This window comes from Mustela nivalis, assembly GCF_964662115.1.
Source record: "Mustela nivalis genome assembly, chromosome: 12".
Taxonomy (NCBI): domain Eukaryota; kingdom Metazoa; phylum Chordata; class Mammalia; order Carnivora; family Mustelidae; genus Mustela; species Mustela nivalis.
This window is the reverse complement of record NC_139031.1, coordinates 41,261,504-41,281,352: the sequence shown is the minus strand read 5'-3', so window position 1 is coordinate 41,281,352 and position 19,849 is coordinate 41,261,504. Positions and strand designations below refer to the sequence as shown.

Here is a 19,849-nt window from a genome sequence, read left to right as displayed (position 1 = left end):
AGTGCTCTTCTGTTCCCTCTGCTCCTGGCCCAGCAAGCATGGGATCCACATCAGTTTCTTTGAGTTTATCACCCCCAAGAGTAAATAGAGCAAATGTTGCTGTAGGTCTGAGGGGATGAAAGTTTTCCACTTCCTATCAGCTGCCCCCCCCCTTTTCTAGCAGGCCTTTCACCACTGTGGTTGGGCTCTGTCTGTTTCCAGAGTCCCGTATATCTCCCTGCTACTAGATTTCCTAGTCCCTAAACTACTGGCTTAGCCCTGTCCTCCAGTCTCTGAAATAGTTCAAAGCCACATAGAGAGCAGTTTTCCCACTGGTATACAATATGCCATTATCCTCCCCAAAGTGGAAATGGCTGCAGTCAATTTTTATTCTTTAATACAAGTCAAAGTCTATTACCCCTATTTTTTTTTTCAGTTGTCCATATTAACACCAGTGAGCCTCTTCTGGAATGAGGGGCAGATAGTAGTGTCAAAAGCCCATATACTCTCTGTATCTGATTCATAAACGGAACTCACCTGATTTTCTATTTGTTATTACAGCTAGGCAGCTTATGGTGTTGCCTGGTAAATAGATCTCCAGTGGTGCTAGCATGCCAGGATTATTGCTCATCAACGAGGGGACATTGGCAATGATTAGTGTGAACAGAAGCATGCGGTGTAAATACAGGCTGCAACATTCAAGCTCTCGTTCTTTTATGAACCACTCTTCTTACCAGCAAAGAAGTCTATTTTCTCTCCCTCAAAGGTGGACAGAAAGAAAAGAAAAAGAACTATTTAACAAATGATCTAAATACTTTCCCACAAACAAGTATGGAAGGCAAGAGGTACTGGGGATGAGATTTTTCAATCTTGTAAGTTATCTTTCCTAAACAGGCGTGTTGTTGATGCCCAGGGGAATCTAATTCTGTAAAATAGAGCAGTTAACTGCATAGGGACAGGAGATGCAGGAAGTGCGGCCATAGGGTTTGCAAACCTATCTGTGTATGACTGCGTCTGTCCATTGTGGTTTAGGAGACGGGACAAGATCCATGCCACATCCAAATTGCAGGTTTCAAATCAAATGAGACAGAATGAGGTGGGGAAGAAAGCTTTGGATTGGGAACTGGGTTAGAGTCCTATTTTTCTAGCTAAATGATTTAAGATAAGTCCATTAGCTGCTCTCAGCACGTTTCTTCATCAGTAAACACAGGCAAAATGGCTTCTCTACATAGAATGACATTTAGTAAAAGACAAAGAACTTCATAAAAGACATAGATATAAATAAATGAAGCTTATAACAAGTTCATGGATAGTAAGATTCAATAGCTTGAAGATGTCAATTTTCCCAAACAATCTACAGATTAATGCAGTTCCTGTCAAAATTAAAATGGGACATTTTATTGAGCTTGACAAACCAATTTAAAATATATGCGGAAATTTCAAGAGCCAAGAATAGCCAAGAAGACACTCCTAGAGAACTAGAACAAAAGTAGGGGAGGTTAACTCTATTCAATATTAAAATCTATCATAAAGTCAGAGTGATTAATAGAGTATGGTATTGAGACAATACAATACACAAATAGAAAATGAAACAACCTCAAAACAGAACCTACATATATACAAAAACTTGATATATGTCAGAAGACCATAGAGAAAGAAATAAAACTGGTTCTTTACCTCAATTTATAAGCAAAAACAAATTCCAGGAGACTTGGAGACTGAAATTTTGTTAACTGCAAGCAGAGCAAAGAGCAATTTTATTTATGTAAAAAATGAATTTATTCATGAACAGCCGAGAAATTGCAATTCGGGACAAGCAAGCTGGGACGAACTTTAGGCAAGTCCAAAGAGACTAAGGGAAGGTGAGCTTTATTAGGTTTTAGGAGAAACTGGGGTAGGCTGTTCCGAACAAAAGGTCACTGGAGAACGAAGAGTTCCAGGTGGCGGCGGTTTCTTATTGGCAGCAGGTGGTGTGGTTGGTGCTTTGGTGCTGAGGAAGGCGGGATCTTCCTTACTTTTTCTTAAAGGCAAGAGACAAATTCTCCTGTAAAAAGCGCCCTCCCTTCTCCAAGTGGGTTTTCTGTTGGTTAGGCAGGCTGCCGGGAGTGGTACGTGCGTGTGAGCGCCCCCTTCAGGCCTTGCTGACTCCGTTTCCTTATGTTCACAACATATAAACCTTCTATATTTTTTTTGAAGATTTTATTTATTTATTTGTTTGTTTATTTATTTATTTATTTATTTGACAGAGAGACACAGCGAGAGAGGGAACACAAGCAGGGGGACTCGGAGAGGGAAAGCAGGCCTCCCGCCGAGCAGGGGTCAATCCTAGGACGCTTAGAGCACAAGAGCCAAGGCTGACGCCCAAAGGAGCCACGTGACTGAGCCTAGCAGGCGCCCCCATAGAAAACTTTTAAAAGAAAATGTATGGTGATACCTTTATGACATTGGGATAAGATATCCCAACGTCATATCCCAGTTAACATAAATTATGTTTTACCTGTCATATCCCAGTTAGCATAAATTATGTTGGACCTTCTTAAACAAGTTGAACATAGATCAACAAGATCCAACATAAACAAGATCCTACATAATTTATGTTAACTCAGAAATGATAGATAAATTTGGTTCTGTTAATATCTAAAAAGTCAAGTATAAAGTGGGAGAAGGTATTTGCAACACAGAGACCTGGGGAAAGATTAGTATTCAGAATATAGGAAGAACTCCTAAAAATCAATTTAAAAAAGAATTTTTTAAAAAGTTGAATAGAATAAGTAAGTCATGGAGATGAAAAGTACAGCATAGGGAATGTCATTAGTAATATTGTGATAGCCTCTTTGGAAAAGAGTGTGGAGATTCCTTAAGAAATTAAAAATAAGAGCGCCTGGGTGGCTCAGTGGGTTAAAGCCTCTGCCTTCGGCTCAGGTCATGATCCTAGGGTCCTGGGATCGAGCCCTGCATCGGGCTCTCTGCTCAGCAGGGAGCCTGCTTCCTCCTTCTCTCTGCCTGCTTCTCTGCCTACTTGTGATCCCTGTCTGTCTGATAAATAAATAAAATCTTTAAAAAAATTAAAAATAAAGCTACCTTATGACCTTGCAATTGCACTACTGGGTATTTACCCCAAAGATAGAGATGTAGTGAAAAGAAGGGTCATATGTACTCCAGAGCTCATAGCAGCAATAGCCATAGTCACCAAACGGTGGAAAGAGCCAAGATTCCCTTCCACAGACGAATGGATAAAAAAGATATGGTCCATATATACTATGGAGTATTATGCCTCCAACAGAAAGGATGAATACCCAATTTTTTGTATCAACATGGACGGGACTGGAGGAGATTATGCTGCGCGAAATAAGTCAAGTAGAGAAAGTCAATTATCATATGGTTTCACTTACTTGTGGAGCATAAGGAATAACACAGAGGACATTGGGAGATTGAGAGGAGAAGTGAGTTGGGGGAAATCAGAGGTGGAGGCAAACGATGAGAGACTGTGGACTCTGAGAAACAAACTGAGGGTTTTGGAGGGGAGCAGTTTGGGGGGTTGGGTGAGCCTGGTGGTGGGTATTATGGAATTAACATTCCGTATTGCATGGAGCACTGAGTGTGATGCATAAACAATGAATTTTAGAACACCGAAAAAAAATAAAATAAAACTTAAAAATAATAATAATAATGATATTGTGATAACATTGTATGGTGACAGACAGTGACCATACTTAGCATGGTGAGCACTAAGTAATGGATAGAATTGTTGAATAAATATGTTATTCACCTGAAACTACTATAAAAATGTATGCTGATTATGCTTCAATTTTAAAAAACATATACAACAACAACAAGAGATAAAAAGAAAAAAATGAGCAATACACAAACAGACATTTCACAGAAGGGACAAAAGGAATGGCCAAAACTAAGATTCTCAACCTCATTGATGATCAAGAAATTGCACATTTAAACCTCAGATGCAATTTTCTACCCACAGGATTAATAAAAATGTTAACATCTGATCTCTCAAAGTGTTGAAAAAGATATAGAGCTCACGGCTTATTTGGTAATATCATTCCTCAAATATGTAGAAGGCTTCTGATCCATTTGCTTTCAGTTTCATGTGCCAGTGACCATGTCCAAAAAGTCTTTCTTAATAGAATTCTCATATCCGACTTGTGTCTTTGCTTCCATGTACCATCCCTGTCTTTAACTTAATGGAGGCTAGGTTGAAGCCATCTAAAACACTAGTAGGGAGGCCACATCCTTAGTGTCATCTTTGCCTCAAGAATGATTCTGAATGGGTCTTTGTTGGTTAAAACCTCTCAAACTTAATTTGGGGACCAAGGTCAGCTCCACTGGTATAAGACTTGTACACTTAGAAGGTGTACACATTATAATGCTCCACTCACATTTTCAATTTGCACCAGGTCATGCAAAAGATGTATCTGTTAATATCAAGGGCCAAAAGCAATGCACACTTGCGGTTCCATGAGATCCCATATTTTAAGACTTTAAGTTCCTGTCAATTTTTTAATTTATTTATTTGACAACAGAAATCACAAGTAGGCAGAGAGGCAAGCAGAGAGACAGAGAGAGGAGGAAGCAGACTCCCTGCTAAGCAGAGAGCCCAATGCGGGACTTGATCCCAGGACCCTGAGCCAAAGGCAGAGGCTTAACCCACTGAGCCACCCAGGCACCCCATGTTCCTGTTATTTTTGTTCATAAACCAACCATCTCTTGTCTGAGCTCATCTCTTTTTTCTAATACCTTGCTAATCATAGTGGTAGCAATCAACACACACTATTAACATTCCACTTACCAACTGTGATTGTTAATTTTATGTTTCAACTTGAATGGGCTAAGGGATGCCAAGATAGCTGGCAAAACACTATTTCTGGGTGTGTCTGGAAGACATTTCTAGAAGCATTTGAATCCGTAGACTAAATAAAGGTGTTCTCACCAATGTGGTAGGCATCATCCAATCTGCTGAAGGCTGAATAGAACAAAAAGACAAAGGAAGGGTAAATTTGCTTGAGCTGGGACATCAATTTTCTCTTGCCCTTGGACATCAGCTCTCCTGTTCCTTGGGCCTCAGGCTAGGACCAGGATTTACACCATTGACTGCCTGAGTCTCCAGCCATTGTGTTCAGACTTACACAAACATCTTCCTTGGTTCTCATGATTTGTACTTAGACTTAATTATGCCACCAGCTTTCTTGGTTCTCCAGCTTATAAACAGCAAACTGTGGGACTTCCCAGCTTCCATAATTTTGTGAGTTAATTCCTATAATACATTTCCTTTTATGTATATTTCTACGTATTTCCTGTTAGTTCCATTTTCTGGAGAGCCCTGACTGCTGAGGCAGGCCTGTTCTATGGGCTCCAGGCTCAGTAGATATACAATTTGACTTCCCAGGCATCGTATGTGATGGTTCTATGAAATAGATCTCTAGTGTCCCAGCTTCCAATGTCAGTTTTCTTGTCACCTGCTGCCAGCCCACAGGCCAATGCATGTTTTAGATTTTTGTTATAATAGCATTGCATATGAGATACCAATTTCTGCTTAGTGTTCTGCTTAGTGTTAAGGAAACACTAGGTGCCCTAACAAAGAAACCCCCGAAGACAGTAGCTTAACAAAGGAGAACTTTGTTTCTTGTTTAATTAAAGTCCAATCAACAGTCAAAGTCAAAGGCTCCACATAGTCATTCAGGAACTCAAGCAGATGAAGATTCTGCCTCACTGAACAGATGGCTATAAGGTGTCTCTCTCAGCATTGACATCCTACTGTCAGGGGTAGGGACGCAAGAGAGAGGAGGATTACTTGGTGGTTTGTCTGAGCCAGGCCTGAGAATAGTGTTCATAGATTCTTCCCATATTCCCAGGCTTCCTGGTTCCCCCTAAACTGAGGAGCTGAGGAACAGAAAAGGCTGTGAGGTAGCTAAGTTAGGTCATACCTCCTCATATCTAGCTATGACCTCTGGTCTAAAAAAACAAAAACAAGGGAAAGTAGTGGTCAAAATTTAGTGTAAAAATGCACTAGAAATATTTAATCCTGAGGCTATATTTATAAATAAACAGGCCATCAATGATTGGAAATAAAAAATTTCAAATTTTAAGAATTTTACAATTTGGGCATGACTGTTAAAAACATTTACATTGTTAAAGCCAATCGGAAATACATAGACTTCCCAATGTGTGAAAAAAAAGCATTTGTTTTAAAACATCCCCAGGTAGATTTCCTTGTTACAAACCAATCTCCTGCCCTCATTGTAAGCCCAGAGATGGAACAATCCCTCCCGCCAGGAATAAATTCTGTCTCGTTTAAAAATCCCAAGATACCAATTGCTCCCCCTTCAGGCAGTCTGTTCAGGCAACAGTGGATTCCCAGTGGCTCTGCAAGGGTGGGGAAGGGGGGGGAGGTAAGGAGCAGGAAGTGGTCCCTTGGAGACTAGATGGACAGTGTGGGGGGGCCCCCCCAAAGATGCATCCAGGAACTGAGACTGCCTGGGGCAGGATGCAGCTTCCAGTCCCGAATCTCATGGACCAGCTGCCTCAAGGCGGCCCCAGCTATCAATGTGCAGAGATGGCTGGATTTCACCGTTTTTTGCTTTTAGCTCAGTGCCAAGGCCTGGGTGGAAATAATCCTTTTATCTTCCAATAAAGGAGAATTACTGGCATTTGGGAGCTCAGTTCTCTTTGAAGAGCCATCTTTAGAAGCTGGAGGCTTTGCATTTCCTCGAGTGGTCAGATTAAAGAAGGCTTTCACTGATCTCATTGGGAGATCGAAGGGCAGGGAGTTGATTATATTGTCACCCAGTTGCCCTGCGGAAAGTACCGCGAGGTTCCATTTTAAAAAGATTTCAGAGCACAAATGTCATTCTCAAGAACTTTTCTGAAAAACCAACCAAGTTTTCAGAACTGTATTGTTTCGGAGCCAGCTGTTAGGCCAGCCAATGGGGATATTTTGAATGGATATAATTTGGTCGGCTGTATTTCGGACTTGCCTCCCATGGGTAAAATCCTTCCGGGAGAACTTTTGGATGTATATAATTCCTATATCCAGATAACAACAGTGTATAATAGACTCTCTAAATGTAGTAATACTGTCTGTTCACTTCCATAAAGGGAGTTCATGTTCATCCTGAAATACTATTAAAACTTTATTCATTCCAATTAATAAGGGAATTGACATTCTCAGTATGGGGCTTGGCATCTTAAATACATTTTTTTTTTTTTTTAAATCTTCAAAACTCTGAGTTTGGTGCAGGGTGTCTGGGTGGCTCAGTCGGCTAAGCATCCAACTCTTGGCTATGATCTCAGGGCTGTGGGATAGATCGCGGGATCCAGCCCTGCATGGGGCTCTATGCCCAGCAGAGAGTCTGCTTGAAAGATTCCCTCCCTCTGCCCCTTTCAAAGAGCCTCTTGAGTTTGGTGTTTTATGCCTCATTTTTTAAATTGGGAGACTGAGGCTGGAAACAGTTTGTAGCTGCCTAAGGTCACACAGGTGGAGTTTGGTACAGCTGGAGGGTATATTCAGGTCTGACCTTGGAGCCCATATCCTTCCCAGGAGACCACCGTGGAAATCAGGGTTTTTTCACCTTGGCACTATTGGTGTTTGGGACTAGATAATTCTGTTTCACTGTCCTGTGCCTCTAAGGATGTTTAGCAGCATTCCTGGCCTCTCTACACTAGATGCCAATAGCAACCCCCCAGCACACTGAGACAACCCAAAATGTGTCCAGACATTGGCAAATGTAGCCCTCCGGGGCAATATCACCCACAGCTTAAAACCGCAGCTATAAATGCTTCTGAAGGGTTTTTGCTTCCTTATGCTACTGAAGTCCCGTGGTTCTGTGAAATGCACAGAATAATTCGAAACCCTAGTAGTACCTAAGAGTGGCCTTATAACGTATACATTAAGAAATAAAAAACCAGTTCTAATTAGCATTTCAGCTTATTGCACATAAACGTTTCTTCCTATTCTTCCTGATTACCGTTTGTCCTCTCCAGCGAGTACATGTTCACACTGGGAAAAGACTCAGAAGCTTCAGCGGTTGGCGGCTGCCTCCGAAATTCAGCCCAGACTCCCTGGGAGGACATTCTAGGTCTTTCCACTTCTGCCTCAGTTCTCCTCCCCACCCTGGAAACCAACGTCCTTTTTTAGGCTCCAGTCAAGTGAGTGACTCCCCCATGGTCCAGATACATCTGACATTTTCTGGTTTCCACGTCCTGGCTGAGGATGCTCCATCTGCTTTGCAAGTCTCTCCCAATCTCACTCCCACACAGCCCCACAGAGCTCCACCTCTGGATTCTCTCCATCTGCCCTGCAGCCTCCCTTGCAGGGCAGTGGGGGATGGCTCTCTCCCTCACAGCTGGTTTTCCTCTCTCTCTTCTCACCCAGCACAGTGTGCAACCTTTCCTGCCGGACTGGAACCTCCTAGAGAACAGGAACTCTATCTCAGCCTCTTCTGTTCAGTCTTGTCTCTTGGCAGACATGCCATGTTGGTTGGATTGGGCTGGATTAGACTGGAGAGGGTCTAGAATAATAGTGCCAAGGTAACTTTCAGATCAGTTTCCATAGGATTAAAATAAATCTCAAACGTGGAATCGGAACACTGTAGTGAGGACAACCTAGCACAGCAGCTGGCCTCTAGTGTACAACTCCATTCAACAGGTGCCCTGGTAGGCCTTTGACATGGACCACCACTAGGGTCCTGCTCATTGAGCTCCAGTCAGCAGCATCCGGCTAGCAGTGCATGGGATTAGCATCCCATTCATGCTTCCCTCACTGAGTGTGTGCTGGGGCAAGGTTGAGGGCATCCACAGGAAGGGCATCTTTTCCCAATTTTCACAAAGGCCCCATACTGCCTGATGGAAGCTCTGACAGTAAAAACACTTCTGCAGGGGTAGGGGACCCTGCGCCCAACATCTCCATTCCCAAATGTACCATCTTCACACCAATTTACTTCATACCAATTTACTTCTTTACTGAGAGCTATCCCTCTAAATTCTGTACACCCTAATCAACTTTTATTTTACCACTGCTTCTTAACTAGAGAGAGGTTTGTATTCATTGATTCAACAAATATTTATTAATCACTCATGAAGTTTAGAGGATACAGCAATGAAGAAAACATAATCCCTGCCTCCATCAAGCTTGGATACTAATAGATTCTTATATTTATCCTTCGTGTGCTTACCATCAAACAACAGCCCACATAGAATTAGATTATATATCCAGGATCCTACTTGAGACAGGTTTTTTTGTTTTGTTTTGTTTTGTTTTGTTTTGCTTTGTTTCTCATATCCCTGGTTTGAGGTTTGGTTGAGAGTGGATTTTCTGAGTTAGATGAACTAGTTAGTCTGGGGTAACCATTCTAAGAAAATGGCTTCACCCTAAGTTGCGGAAGTGACCAGATGGGTAGCTTAGCATCACCCCCTGGCTAATTCCAGGTCACAAGGCTAATTCCAGCTTTAGCTGACTCAGGGCATTCAGCCAAGACTCTGGAGAGAGTCTGGATGTCCCAGTGCATTTACATTTTATATTAAGCTGCAACCTGAGCTGTTACCAGCATCCAGCCCAAAGCCATCTTGACTCTGAAAATATCCAAGGGTGTCCTCCCGGGCAGGGGTGAACAGGATCTAAGTGGCCCCATGACAGCTGTGGAGCTGTGGATCTAACCTGTGATGTTCCTATTGGCACAAACACTACCCCGTTTCACCATTCCCCCTTCTGTATCTCCAGATGGAAAGCTGTGCACCAGTTACCACCGAGGGCTCCTCTCAAAGGCAAAAATCAAAGCCATCAAGTATAGCATTGTCATCATTCTGGGTAAGCAAAGTCCCTCCTTGTGTGTGAACATTCCAAAAGCAAGCTTGTCCCAGGAGTTGGGGGGGGGGGTGCGTTATGGGGTGGGCATCCCACAAGAAAGGAATGTGCCTGCAGGCACTCTACCTTTGAGTGGAGAAGAATGTGTGGAATTTAGCAGTCCATCCGTGTCTCCTTCAAGGGCAGACAGCGGTTCCCATCCTTCCCTTTTATGAATAGAGTTGTCCACCAAGACCATGGGGTAGATAATTGGGAGAAAGTTGATGAAGTCATAACAGGCTGAATGATGCCCAACATTCACCCAGGTGACCCAGCTGCCTTCTCTGAGACATATTCTCCCCTAAGGCTGAAGCTTAGGAGCAGAGAAAGCAGACGTGGCATTCCGTTTCTTCTGGATATTTAATTACAGGGTCACTACAAATCCCTCCCTCATGGCCTCATTACTCTCTCCCCGTTCTCTCTACTCCGAAGACCCATAACATCACTTCATCTTAGGAAAAATAGGTATTTCTAGAGCACATGATATGTGTCAGATTGGCGTAGATAGATTTGCTCTTCTCAACCCTTCAAAGCTTCCTCCCCCTTATGCTCCCTGAGCTAATGACCTCGCATCATATTTCACTAAGAAAACGTCCTATCGGAAGAGAACTCCCTCATGCTCCCACCTCCACATTCATCGACCTATCTGCCTTTCTACAGTGTGCTCGGTCTTTTCTCCTGTTTGTATGAATAAACTGGCACTGCTTCTTTCTAAGCCCAGAATGATTGCTGGAACTCCCCTTAACAGTGCAGGAGGGCCCTCAGTGAATCCTCAAAACAGACCCCTTCATCAGTCTCTCTTCTAGCACAACTCCTCCATGCTCGACCTCTCATTTTCTGGAGCCTGTTTCTATCTGCTTTCTCTCCAGTCACTCCTGAAACCACCTTCATCAATGTCATCACGACCTCTAAAAAGGCCAGTGTCGATTCCCAATCTTCATCTTGACTTGTAAGCAACGTGTAATCAATTTCTCTTTCTTAGAACACTTCCTTTGCTTAGAAATCCTATTTAAGATTTTTACTTGAGATCTTGATTTGTGTTTTTAGTAAGCTTGTCATAGTCAGCATGTCAAACCCAAAGTCTCGGCCTGTTCTCCTCCCCCGCACGAAGTAACTCCTCCCCGCGTTGTCCCTGTTTCAGTAAATGACACCATCTTTCACCCAATGTCTATACCAAAAGCTTAAGGGTCATCTATCTGTCTTTATTCTATTCCTTTGACATCCCACATAACTCATACAGTAGAAAGGCCTGAAGGTTCTACCTGCAAAATAGCTCCCAAACCAACCAGTCTTCACTATCTGTACAACTCCTGTCTTAGTCTAAGTTTCCACCACTTTCTGCTTAGAACATTATACCTATTCTTCTCTTTATTCCTTTTTTGCAAAACAGCCAATGTGATCTTTCATGACTATAAATCAGGTAACATCACTATCCTGCAAACCCACCTCTGGCTTCCCATTACTTTGGAAGAAAACCCTACAGTTCTACCACGTGTGATCTATCCCTCAGCCAGACCTCCAGCCTCTCCTCCCAGTGCTCTCCTCCATGTTCATTCTATCCTGGTTGCATTGGTCTTCTTGCTATTTCTTTAAAATGTCCACTTGTTTGCACCTGGGGAGACCACGTGCTGTTTCCAACACCTAAAATACTCTGTCACCGGATGGCCTGGCTCCCTCCTCACATCATTTGGTTTCCCAACAGTGCTCCCTCCTCAGCCAAGCCTCCTTCACAAATCTGAAATAGTCCTTCTCTAGTATTTGTCCCGCTGTATTTTTCTTCCTATTCCCACTTCTTTCTGAATATTATATCTATTGATCTGCTTATTGTCTGTTCCCCCTACTGGCTGAATTCCATGAGACCAATGACTTTTGGCTTTGCGCCGCTTGTACTGTTGTCACCAAAACCTGAAATGGAATCCCACATACACTAGGGGCTTCATTAATATCTGAGGGAAACACATGAATTAGGATATGCAAGAAGGAAAGTGATTTGTGTGATTTTCTTTTTATGTGGCTCCAGTCTTCCCCTTCCCCTCCGTACCCCACTTGCAGCTCCTGGGAGCCCTGAGAAAGCCTCACACTTCTCGTGTTAGCTGCATGTCACATCACCAAAACAGGCAATTTCACCTTTCCAAGACGCTGTTGCAAAATGCCAAACAGAGCAGGCGCAGTGGGACTCAGCCAGTAGAATAGAGGCCCAGAACAGCAGTGCGGGCAGAGCTGGGGCCAGAGCAGATACAAGCGCTGGGGTTCATAGTCAGTCCTTCCCCAGCAGCCAACCAAGTAGCACCAAGATTCTCTTGCCTTCTGAGACAGAAAAGAAAATACTCATCCCCTGGATGTTGAGTCCAGAGATAAATGTTAGACATGTGTTCCAGAGCCAACGTAATTATTTGTAATCAGGAACCATCTGCTAGGCCCTGGGGGTCCTTTCTTCGGAGAACAGAGAGGCCCCCAGACGGCCAGCCAGTGTTAACAGCCCGGACAGACCAAACCAGCCTTTCCTATAACAGATATTCTGTGATGCTCCTTTACCATCGTGCGATGAAATGCATAATTAACACTATCTACCTAAGATGTCTTCCAAGATCAATATGTAATAACACAAAGGAGGACTAGAGAGAAAATAACGTATAATAGAACAGCAGATTTCAACATGCAAATACTTGGCCACGGCTGCCCTAGAAGAAGAATGAAGTAGGCAGCTAGTTGTAGTAACAGGTACAAAGGAGAATCAGTACAGGTGTGTTTTCATGAAGATGTGAAAATAAAGCAGCATTGCTGTCAGGGACTTGATTTTTTGAGCAGGTAAATAAATCCTGCTGAAGTTCCAAATTAAAGAAAGTAATCTTTCCTCCCTCTGCAAAGGAATTACATTTCTGGAAAATTCATTATTTTTAAAAAAGACAGTTGTGTTCATATATAGAATAGAGTTAGGTTTCCAGACCGGGGTAATTATAAGCAGAGCTCCCAGCTACATAAATGTCCACTTGGGCCTTCAAAGGATGTATGGGACTGCCCCACACAGGAGGACCCGTATCCCTGGGCAAAGCAGATCTCCACCAACCCCACACACGTACCTACATAAACACACACATTTTTTTTTTTCAAAATGCCCCCCAAAGGCGATTTTGCTCCTTCGTACCCCAGAACCACTATTCTAAGCCAACACTAGGCTTACCAACTGGTGCCAAGAATGCTCCGTGGTCTTTGTGTTTCAATTGCTCCTCTTTAATCCATTGCCAAGGCCTGGGGAATAAAGACGCACCAGTCAGTTACAGAGGAAAGTTGGCCCCTGCGAGGAGATGGCAAAGGAAGCCTGACTTCTCTGAGAAGTCCTACGGGTGAGAAAGGGGGAGAGGGAGGCTGGAGAGGATGTAGCAAGAAAGCAGAAGAGGGCACATCCCTGTCTAGTCAGCCCCAAGACCGTCCACATTGTTGCATGTGGGTAATAGTCCAGTTCTCCAGAGATGGACATATATGTAAACATAATTATTATAAGGAATTGGCTCACATGATCACAGAGCTGAGAAATCCCAGGGTCTGCAGACCCCGGAGAGCCAATAGTGTAGTTCAGTCCGAGTGTGAAGGATGGCAGGAGAAGAACAGTGTCCCAGCTAGAAGGTAGTCCAGCAGACAGCATGAATCCTCTCTCCCTCAGCTTTTTGTTCTATTCAAGGCTTCTGGGGATTGAAGGGGGCCCACCCACATCGAAGAGGGTGGTCTTCTTTTCTTAGTCTACCGATTCAAATGTTCGTCTCATCCAGAAACACCCAGAAATCATGTTTCACCAAATACCGAGGCACCCCCTGACCCAGTCAAGGTGACCCATAAAATTCACTGTCAGACTCTGGATCTTTCCGTATACCACCCATTTCCCCTGAGGATTTGGAGACTAATAGAATCAGGGGCTCACACACATTGATTGACTTGGAGAGGGGTAGAGAGCAGCTCTTTTCTGGAGTGGCAGACTAACAAATGAAAAAGAAAATTAAGAACATGGGGATGAATCCAGACTATGCTTTGAAAATATTAGGCACCACCTTTCCCCCTGCCATACACCAAGACCAGGAGTCACTACTGGTCAGAATGCTTCCTGTTCTTCTGGGGTTTTTTCTCATAGAATCTCCAAAGAGTTTTGCTGGTTTTCCTTCCACACTATGTGGGATGAGAAGCTGAGGCCATGCCAAGCAGTTCCCGACCTTTCCACAAAGACTCACAACAGGGGTCAAATCAAACCCTCCGTTTACAAATTCACTCAACTCTAGCAACGTTATCTGTGGGACGTGTACACATCCATGTATATGTGTGCTTGCGTGTGAGTAAACATGACATGGATGTTGACACACAACAGTTCTGAGTATTTCTGAGAGATCGCAGATGCTAAGGAACCTGTTTGGAGCTCCACTTGGGGCCACCACTGAAAGCTACCCCCCAGCTGTGGTCAGCTATGGTGCTCATGGCTCTCTTTTCCCCAGCCTTCATCTGCTGTTGGAGTCCATACTTCTTCTTCGACATACTGGACAATTTTAGTCTTCTTCCAGACACCGAGGAACGCTTCTACGCCTCTGTGATCATTCAGAACCTCCCAGCCTTGAACAGTGCCATCAACCCACTCATCTACTGTGTCTTCAGCAGCTCTATCTTCTGTCCTTGCAGGTAAAAGGTCCTCCTGCTTGGGTCAGTGCAGAGAGCCACTGTACTTGGATTCTGACATGTGTCTTTTCTCTCAGTGCTCCCTGGCAGCTTGTAGATGAGATGCTTGAGGGTCAGAAAAGTCCTGTTTATGTACAAATTCAAACCCAGGTCCAGGTCATGGTCCTTGTTATTTCTTCTCTACCACCTCACCTGCGGTAGCAACCGTCTCACTCAGGTCATACATAGAACTTTTTGTTTGGAGCTTCCCAGCATGAATTTCCTCAGTACCATATGATGCTGTGAGAATAGCAGGACCCAAAGCATTATTACCATGTTATAGATTAACAAAGGAAGGCTCATGAAGGTGAGTGACATTATTGACTTTATATAAAAAATAAGGACCAACGCTGAAATTGGGTCCCTCCCACAACTACTCAGTCATTTTGCTGTTTTGCAACTGTTTTACTGCAGAAGCTGCAGGGAGTAGTAGAGAGATACGTAGGAGACAGAATAATAAAATGGTTTAAGGCTTGGGTTTGATGCCTGTGGCTGAGGTTTAAATTTGGCCGCTGCTGATTCATAGCTATGTGTTTACCTTGAGTGAGATATTTAACTTCCCTAAAACTCAGTGTCCTTGCCTTTAAAACAGGGCTAGTAGGGACGCCTGGGTGGCTCAGTTGGTTAAAACAGGGCTAGTAGCAGTTCCTACCCAGACTCTGGTGCTGACCCGTGGGAAGGAGTGCTGTGAAGTGTGGGCAAGGAAGGAGTGTGTGGGGGCTGGGGAGGGGGCCAGATAACACATGCAAACTGCTTACAACAGTGTTTGGTCCTCAGTACCTCCTCCATAACTATTATCCTTTAAGATCCTTGTTTCCCTTTCCATCAGGTCAAATTATTTTCCCTCCCTGATTTATTCTTTCACTAGGAAGCGAACATCAAGGGATTCCAGAATGACGTTCCGGGAGAGAACTCAGAGGCACGAGATGCAAATTCTACCCAAGCCAGAATTTATCTAGACTCTGAGGCAGTAGGATTGTGAGGCTGAGCCCCATCAGCAATTATGGGTCCCTGTCACCACCTTGGGCGTGTGGAGGGAGCCTGAGCGGACTTCTCCATCCTGCTCCTTCCATCACTTGGGAGATGCAGGAGGCAAGCAGCCTAGGAGTGTGTGTCTTCTCCATCAGCAAGCACTGGCCAATGTGAGGTCACCAACTATTCATGCCAGCCAGGAAAGATGCTTCCTCCTTCCCTGTGACTCTTGGCCCTCCTTCCCACTGGTCAGCACCAGAACCCAATGGACAGAGACATCTCTGGCCCAAGGTCCATTCTCGAGTAAGCGGAGGAGGCTAAAGTATGGTTTATGATTTGTCAAAAGAACTCAGTGCTTGCCCTCTAGAGGAAGGTTAAAACTGAGGGTTACTTTCTCTGATAGGAAATAATAATAATACTAAAACGTCATGGCCCCCAGATTTCCCATTTCTGAGAGTTGGGACCTGGGTTTCACAGATCTTTGAGGCTCCCGGACAGCTCCTCCCTTGGCATTCCACATTTGGGCGACTCTGGGCTCCAGTCCCCACCCTGCAGGGTCCCCTCTTCCCCCTCTGACTTCTCTGAACCCTCTCTTTAGTTGGGAACTGAACCCCTGTGGCTTTTCCAGGCACGATGTTCCTGCAAGCTCTCTATCCGTTATGCACGTTGCAGCCATTGTCTATCTAACACCTCGGCCAGAAAGTGCTGGTAGGGTTTATTTTGACAAGTCTGGAGTTTGGTATTTATAAGCCTAATCCAAGTGAAATATGACTAAATGTTTTCTAGTCAATTTTTGCCATCAGATTTTTTCATAAGTGGAAATGGCATAATTTAATTTGATTATATATACATCCCCACCCACGGCTCTGGAATGTGCGTGAGCTCCTTATTTTTAGCCTCACATACATTCTTGACATTAAAATCTCCTTGGCAAAATCCTCCTTCCCAGAATTATTCTGAGCTTAAGTCTTTTTTTTTTTTTTTTTTGGCCTACCGCTAGAGGAGTCATTAAAATGTGCAGTATATTTTAATAGCACTCCATTCCTCATTATGGTGTCAACCCAGAAACTGCATGTTTAAGGTCACAGTGGCATTTTTTCCACAAACTCTCTTATCAATTCTGTCTGTCCTTAGGGAAGGTATCTCTTTAGGCAGAAATCAGACTCCTCAGTCACCATCTCTCTGAGAATTATTCTCCGAATTGAGGAGACTGAATAATCTAGCTTTATGTCGACACAATAGTTTTGAAGGATGCCTCCCTTTCTGTCCGATCCGCTAAATATGAGCAACCCTGGACGTGTTGAGTGGTCGAGAAGTATTTTTCAACATCTCACTTTAAATCAAGATGTGCCGTAGAAGACCCACACAGAATCGTTGTTAAAATAGCTGCTTGCACGGAAGCCAATTAACAGAGCAAAACCTGGCAGGTGGCCTGGATGGCAGAACAGGAGGCCTGGGTTCTCCTGACAGATGCTTTCAATCTCTGTCAAGTTCTGGTCTGCGAGAGCCATTAATGCCCACCTCATCTATCAGTAGAGTCTGACAGCGAAGGAGAGAGGGGAGCGCGGGCCTTCGTGCTCTTCTGAAATGGAATGCAATTTTGTAGTTGCTCTAATGCTGTGCCTCTCCTTCCCTGGGAAGACTGGACATCAGGAAGATCATGGCTCACATTGCTGCAAGAGAAGCTGCCGCTGAAATGAAACTCGCTCGATAGTGGTGTGCATTCTGGAATCCTCATCTCCCCTGTATCTGCTAAGCTTGGGGAAATATGATTTAGACATTATGAGAACACCGGTAATTACTAGTCTTCTGACCTTGGGAGAAATCATTTAATGTCTTTGGGCGCCCACTGTCTTGTCTGTAAGATGAGAAAAGAGTAAGGTTGGAGTAGATGATCTTGTGGGTTCTTTATAGATAGAGTTCTGAGACCAAAATGGTTTATATGACACCCAGAGAGCCTGACCTTCTGAAATTCTTTCCCCAGGGGACCAATGACTTGGTGACTCAACACCGAGTCATTTGCCCTTTAGAAGGTGTAACTTCCCCATCTATCAGTACAAAGTCAGAGACACGTTTCCCAATCGAGAAATACAGTTTGTGCTCCTGGAGGAAATGAGAAGCTTAGTGCTGTGATGTCACTGTGGATAGCCGTGGATCCCCAAGTAGGGTCAGAGCAGTCAACAAGGCGCTGTGCAAAATAAAGATGCTTACTTCCTACACTGAGGCGTCACAGAGGTCTGTGGGTACAGCGGACACAGGTGAAAATTTAGGGTAACAAGAGTAGGTGTGCTTAATATATTTAGCCGTGCTATGGAAATAGGTGTGTCCACTTCACTGAACTAAATTAAACACAAATGGTAAAAACTTTTCTGTTTTCAGGGCTTGTGTGAAGCATAATTTCATTGAAGTTTAATTTCACCAAGCAACGTGTCCCACCATTTTTTTCTTTTTCTGGAACGTAGCAACACCTTTTTAATAGCTTTAATTTTAAATCAATCAGAAGAGAAAAAAGTGTCCATTTTATTTTTTTTTAATTTAAATACAATTAACCAACATGGAGTACATCTTTAGTTTTCGACATAATGTTCAATGATTCATTGCGTGTAACTCCCTGTGTTCATCACACATCATCCTTAATGCCCATCACCCAGTTAGCCCATCCCCACCCCCGGCTCCCTTTCTGGAACCCACTGTTTGTTTCCTAGAGTCAAGAGTCTTAACAAGGTTTGTCTCCCTTCTTAAAGCAAACAAACATGCAGCTTAAACCTTCTTCCCTCCCTTTTTTTGGACAACTTTGTACACACATACACAGAAATGACTTTGCTTTTTCCTTCTGCATGCTCCAAGAGCAAAGGGACCACAAGCCTGGGTCTGCTAAGGAAACAGAAATACAAAAACACTTACAGCAGGAAGTAAAGTGATTCGGTCCTTCTAGAATCGCCTTAGGTGAGCTACAGACCTGCAGGCACCCACAGTTCTTTTATCATCATCTGAATGCACCTCATTTGATATGTAGATCTCCCTGTGTTCCCTACTGCTTTCGATTGCATTTGATTAAAAGGAGATAGCCCCATTTAGGTGCCAGCCTCCTTGCCTTGGGAATCACGAAAAACCCATGCCTCATTGCTCCGCAATTGCATTTTTAAAACGCATTATCCACAACAGAGCTGGTCCAGTTAACATTTTAGAAGCGCAGCTCCCTGCTTGTAGAATGTTAATGTGCACAGTGGCTTGGCTTGTGTCATCTCATGGTTTTCGGACTGCTCAGGGACCCTCTAAGAGGCTCCCAGCCGGTGTGACTCAGTAGCACCGTTTCTACACACAAGAGCACATGTCCAGAGAAAACTAGATGTAGTGAAATTGATCAAAGGTCCTTGGATTACCTGGAATTAGAGAGGATATAGATTACCATCAGCCATCGATATACCCAGAATGCATGTGGTCCTCTCCAGAACGCATGTTGTAACCTAACAGAATCGAAGAAGTATATCACTTCTAAACTAAAAGAGGAGAAGGAAAACGGAATGATTAAATCGCTCGAGCTGGGACAAGTAAAGAGCAGAGGAAGATAATGGGGTTTTTTATCCAAATACATCAGTAAGTATAATAAATGTAAGCAGATTAAATGATCCAATTCATAATCAATGATCATCAGACTGGATTTAAAACAAACAAAAATCTGTCCTTTAAAAAGACATGCCTAAAACAAACAACGCAGGAAGTTTGGAAGTAAAAGAAGGAACCAAGGCATTCAATGCAAACGCTGTTGAAAGAATGCTGGGGGGACTATGTTAACAAAGGCTACATAGATTTTAAGGCATAAAGCATTAGTAGAGTTAAATAGGGACACTGCAAATGATCACTGTTTTCGTTCAATAGGATGATATAATAATTTTCAATTTCTGTGCACTTAACAGTGTGGTTTCTATTTGCAAAGTGGTCAGAGCGACAAAATAAATAGGCCAATCCATAGCCTCCTGGGGAACTTGATCACACTTAATTCCAGTAACTGAAGCAAAAATTAGAAATGATCTAGATGATTGGAACAATGTGAATAACACAGAAAGCGCTTCACCCTAACACCCCAGAAAAATCAGGCTTTGAAGCACAAGTGAAACAGTTAGTTACAAAAGTTGCCTGTATACCAGACCACAAAACAAGCTTCAAAACTTTTGAAAGACTGGGCTCATACAGTCAAGTTTCTCTGATCACAATGCAGTTATGCTAGAAAAATATCAAGAAAGTCGCCATTTATTTGGAAATACACTTCTTGGAACTTACAGTCAAAGAAGAAAGTATATGGAAATTAGAAAACAGTTGCACTAAGTGATCATGGACTCATATGTCAGG

At 43.4% G+C, this 19,849-nt stretch overlaps 1 protein-coding gene across 2 annotated transcripts in view; it reads left to right on the top strand.

Moving 5' to 3' along the window:
• The window catches only part of NPSR1 (neuropeptide S receptor 1), a 150,320-nt gene extending 134,118 nt beyond the window's left edge, over window positions 1–16,202 (top strand). For both annotated transcript variants that reach the window (XM_082691786.1, XM_082691785.1), the window contains 3 exons: window positions 9,710–9,796; window positions 14,311–14,491; window positions 15,396–16,202. In XM_082691786.1, the coding sequence (XP_082547912.1) occupies window positions 9,710–9,796; window positions 14,311–14,491; window positions 15,396–15,486 (359 nt within the window). In that variant the 3' untranslated portion in view covers window positions 15,487–16,202. The remainder of the gene's footprint in view (window positions 1–9,709; window positions 9,797–14,310; window positions 14,492–15,395) is intronic.
• Window positions 16,203–19,849: the final 3,647 nt, after the last annotated feature.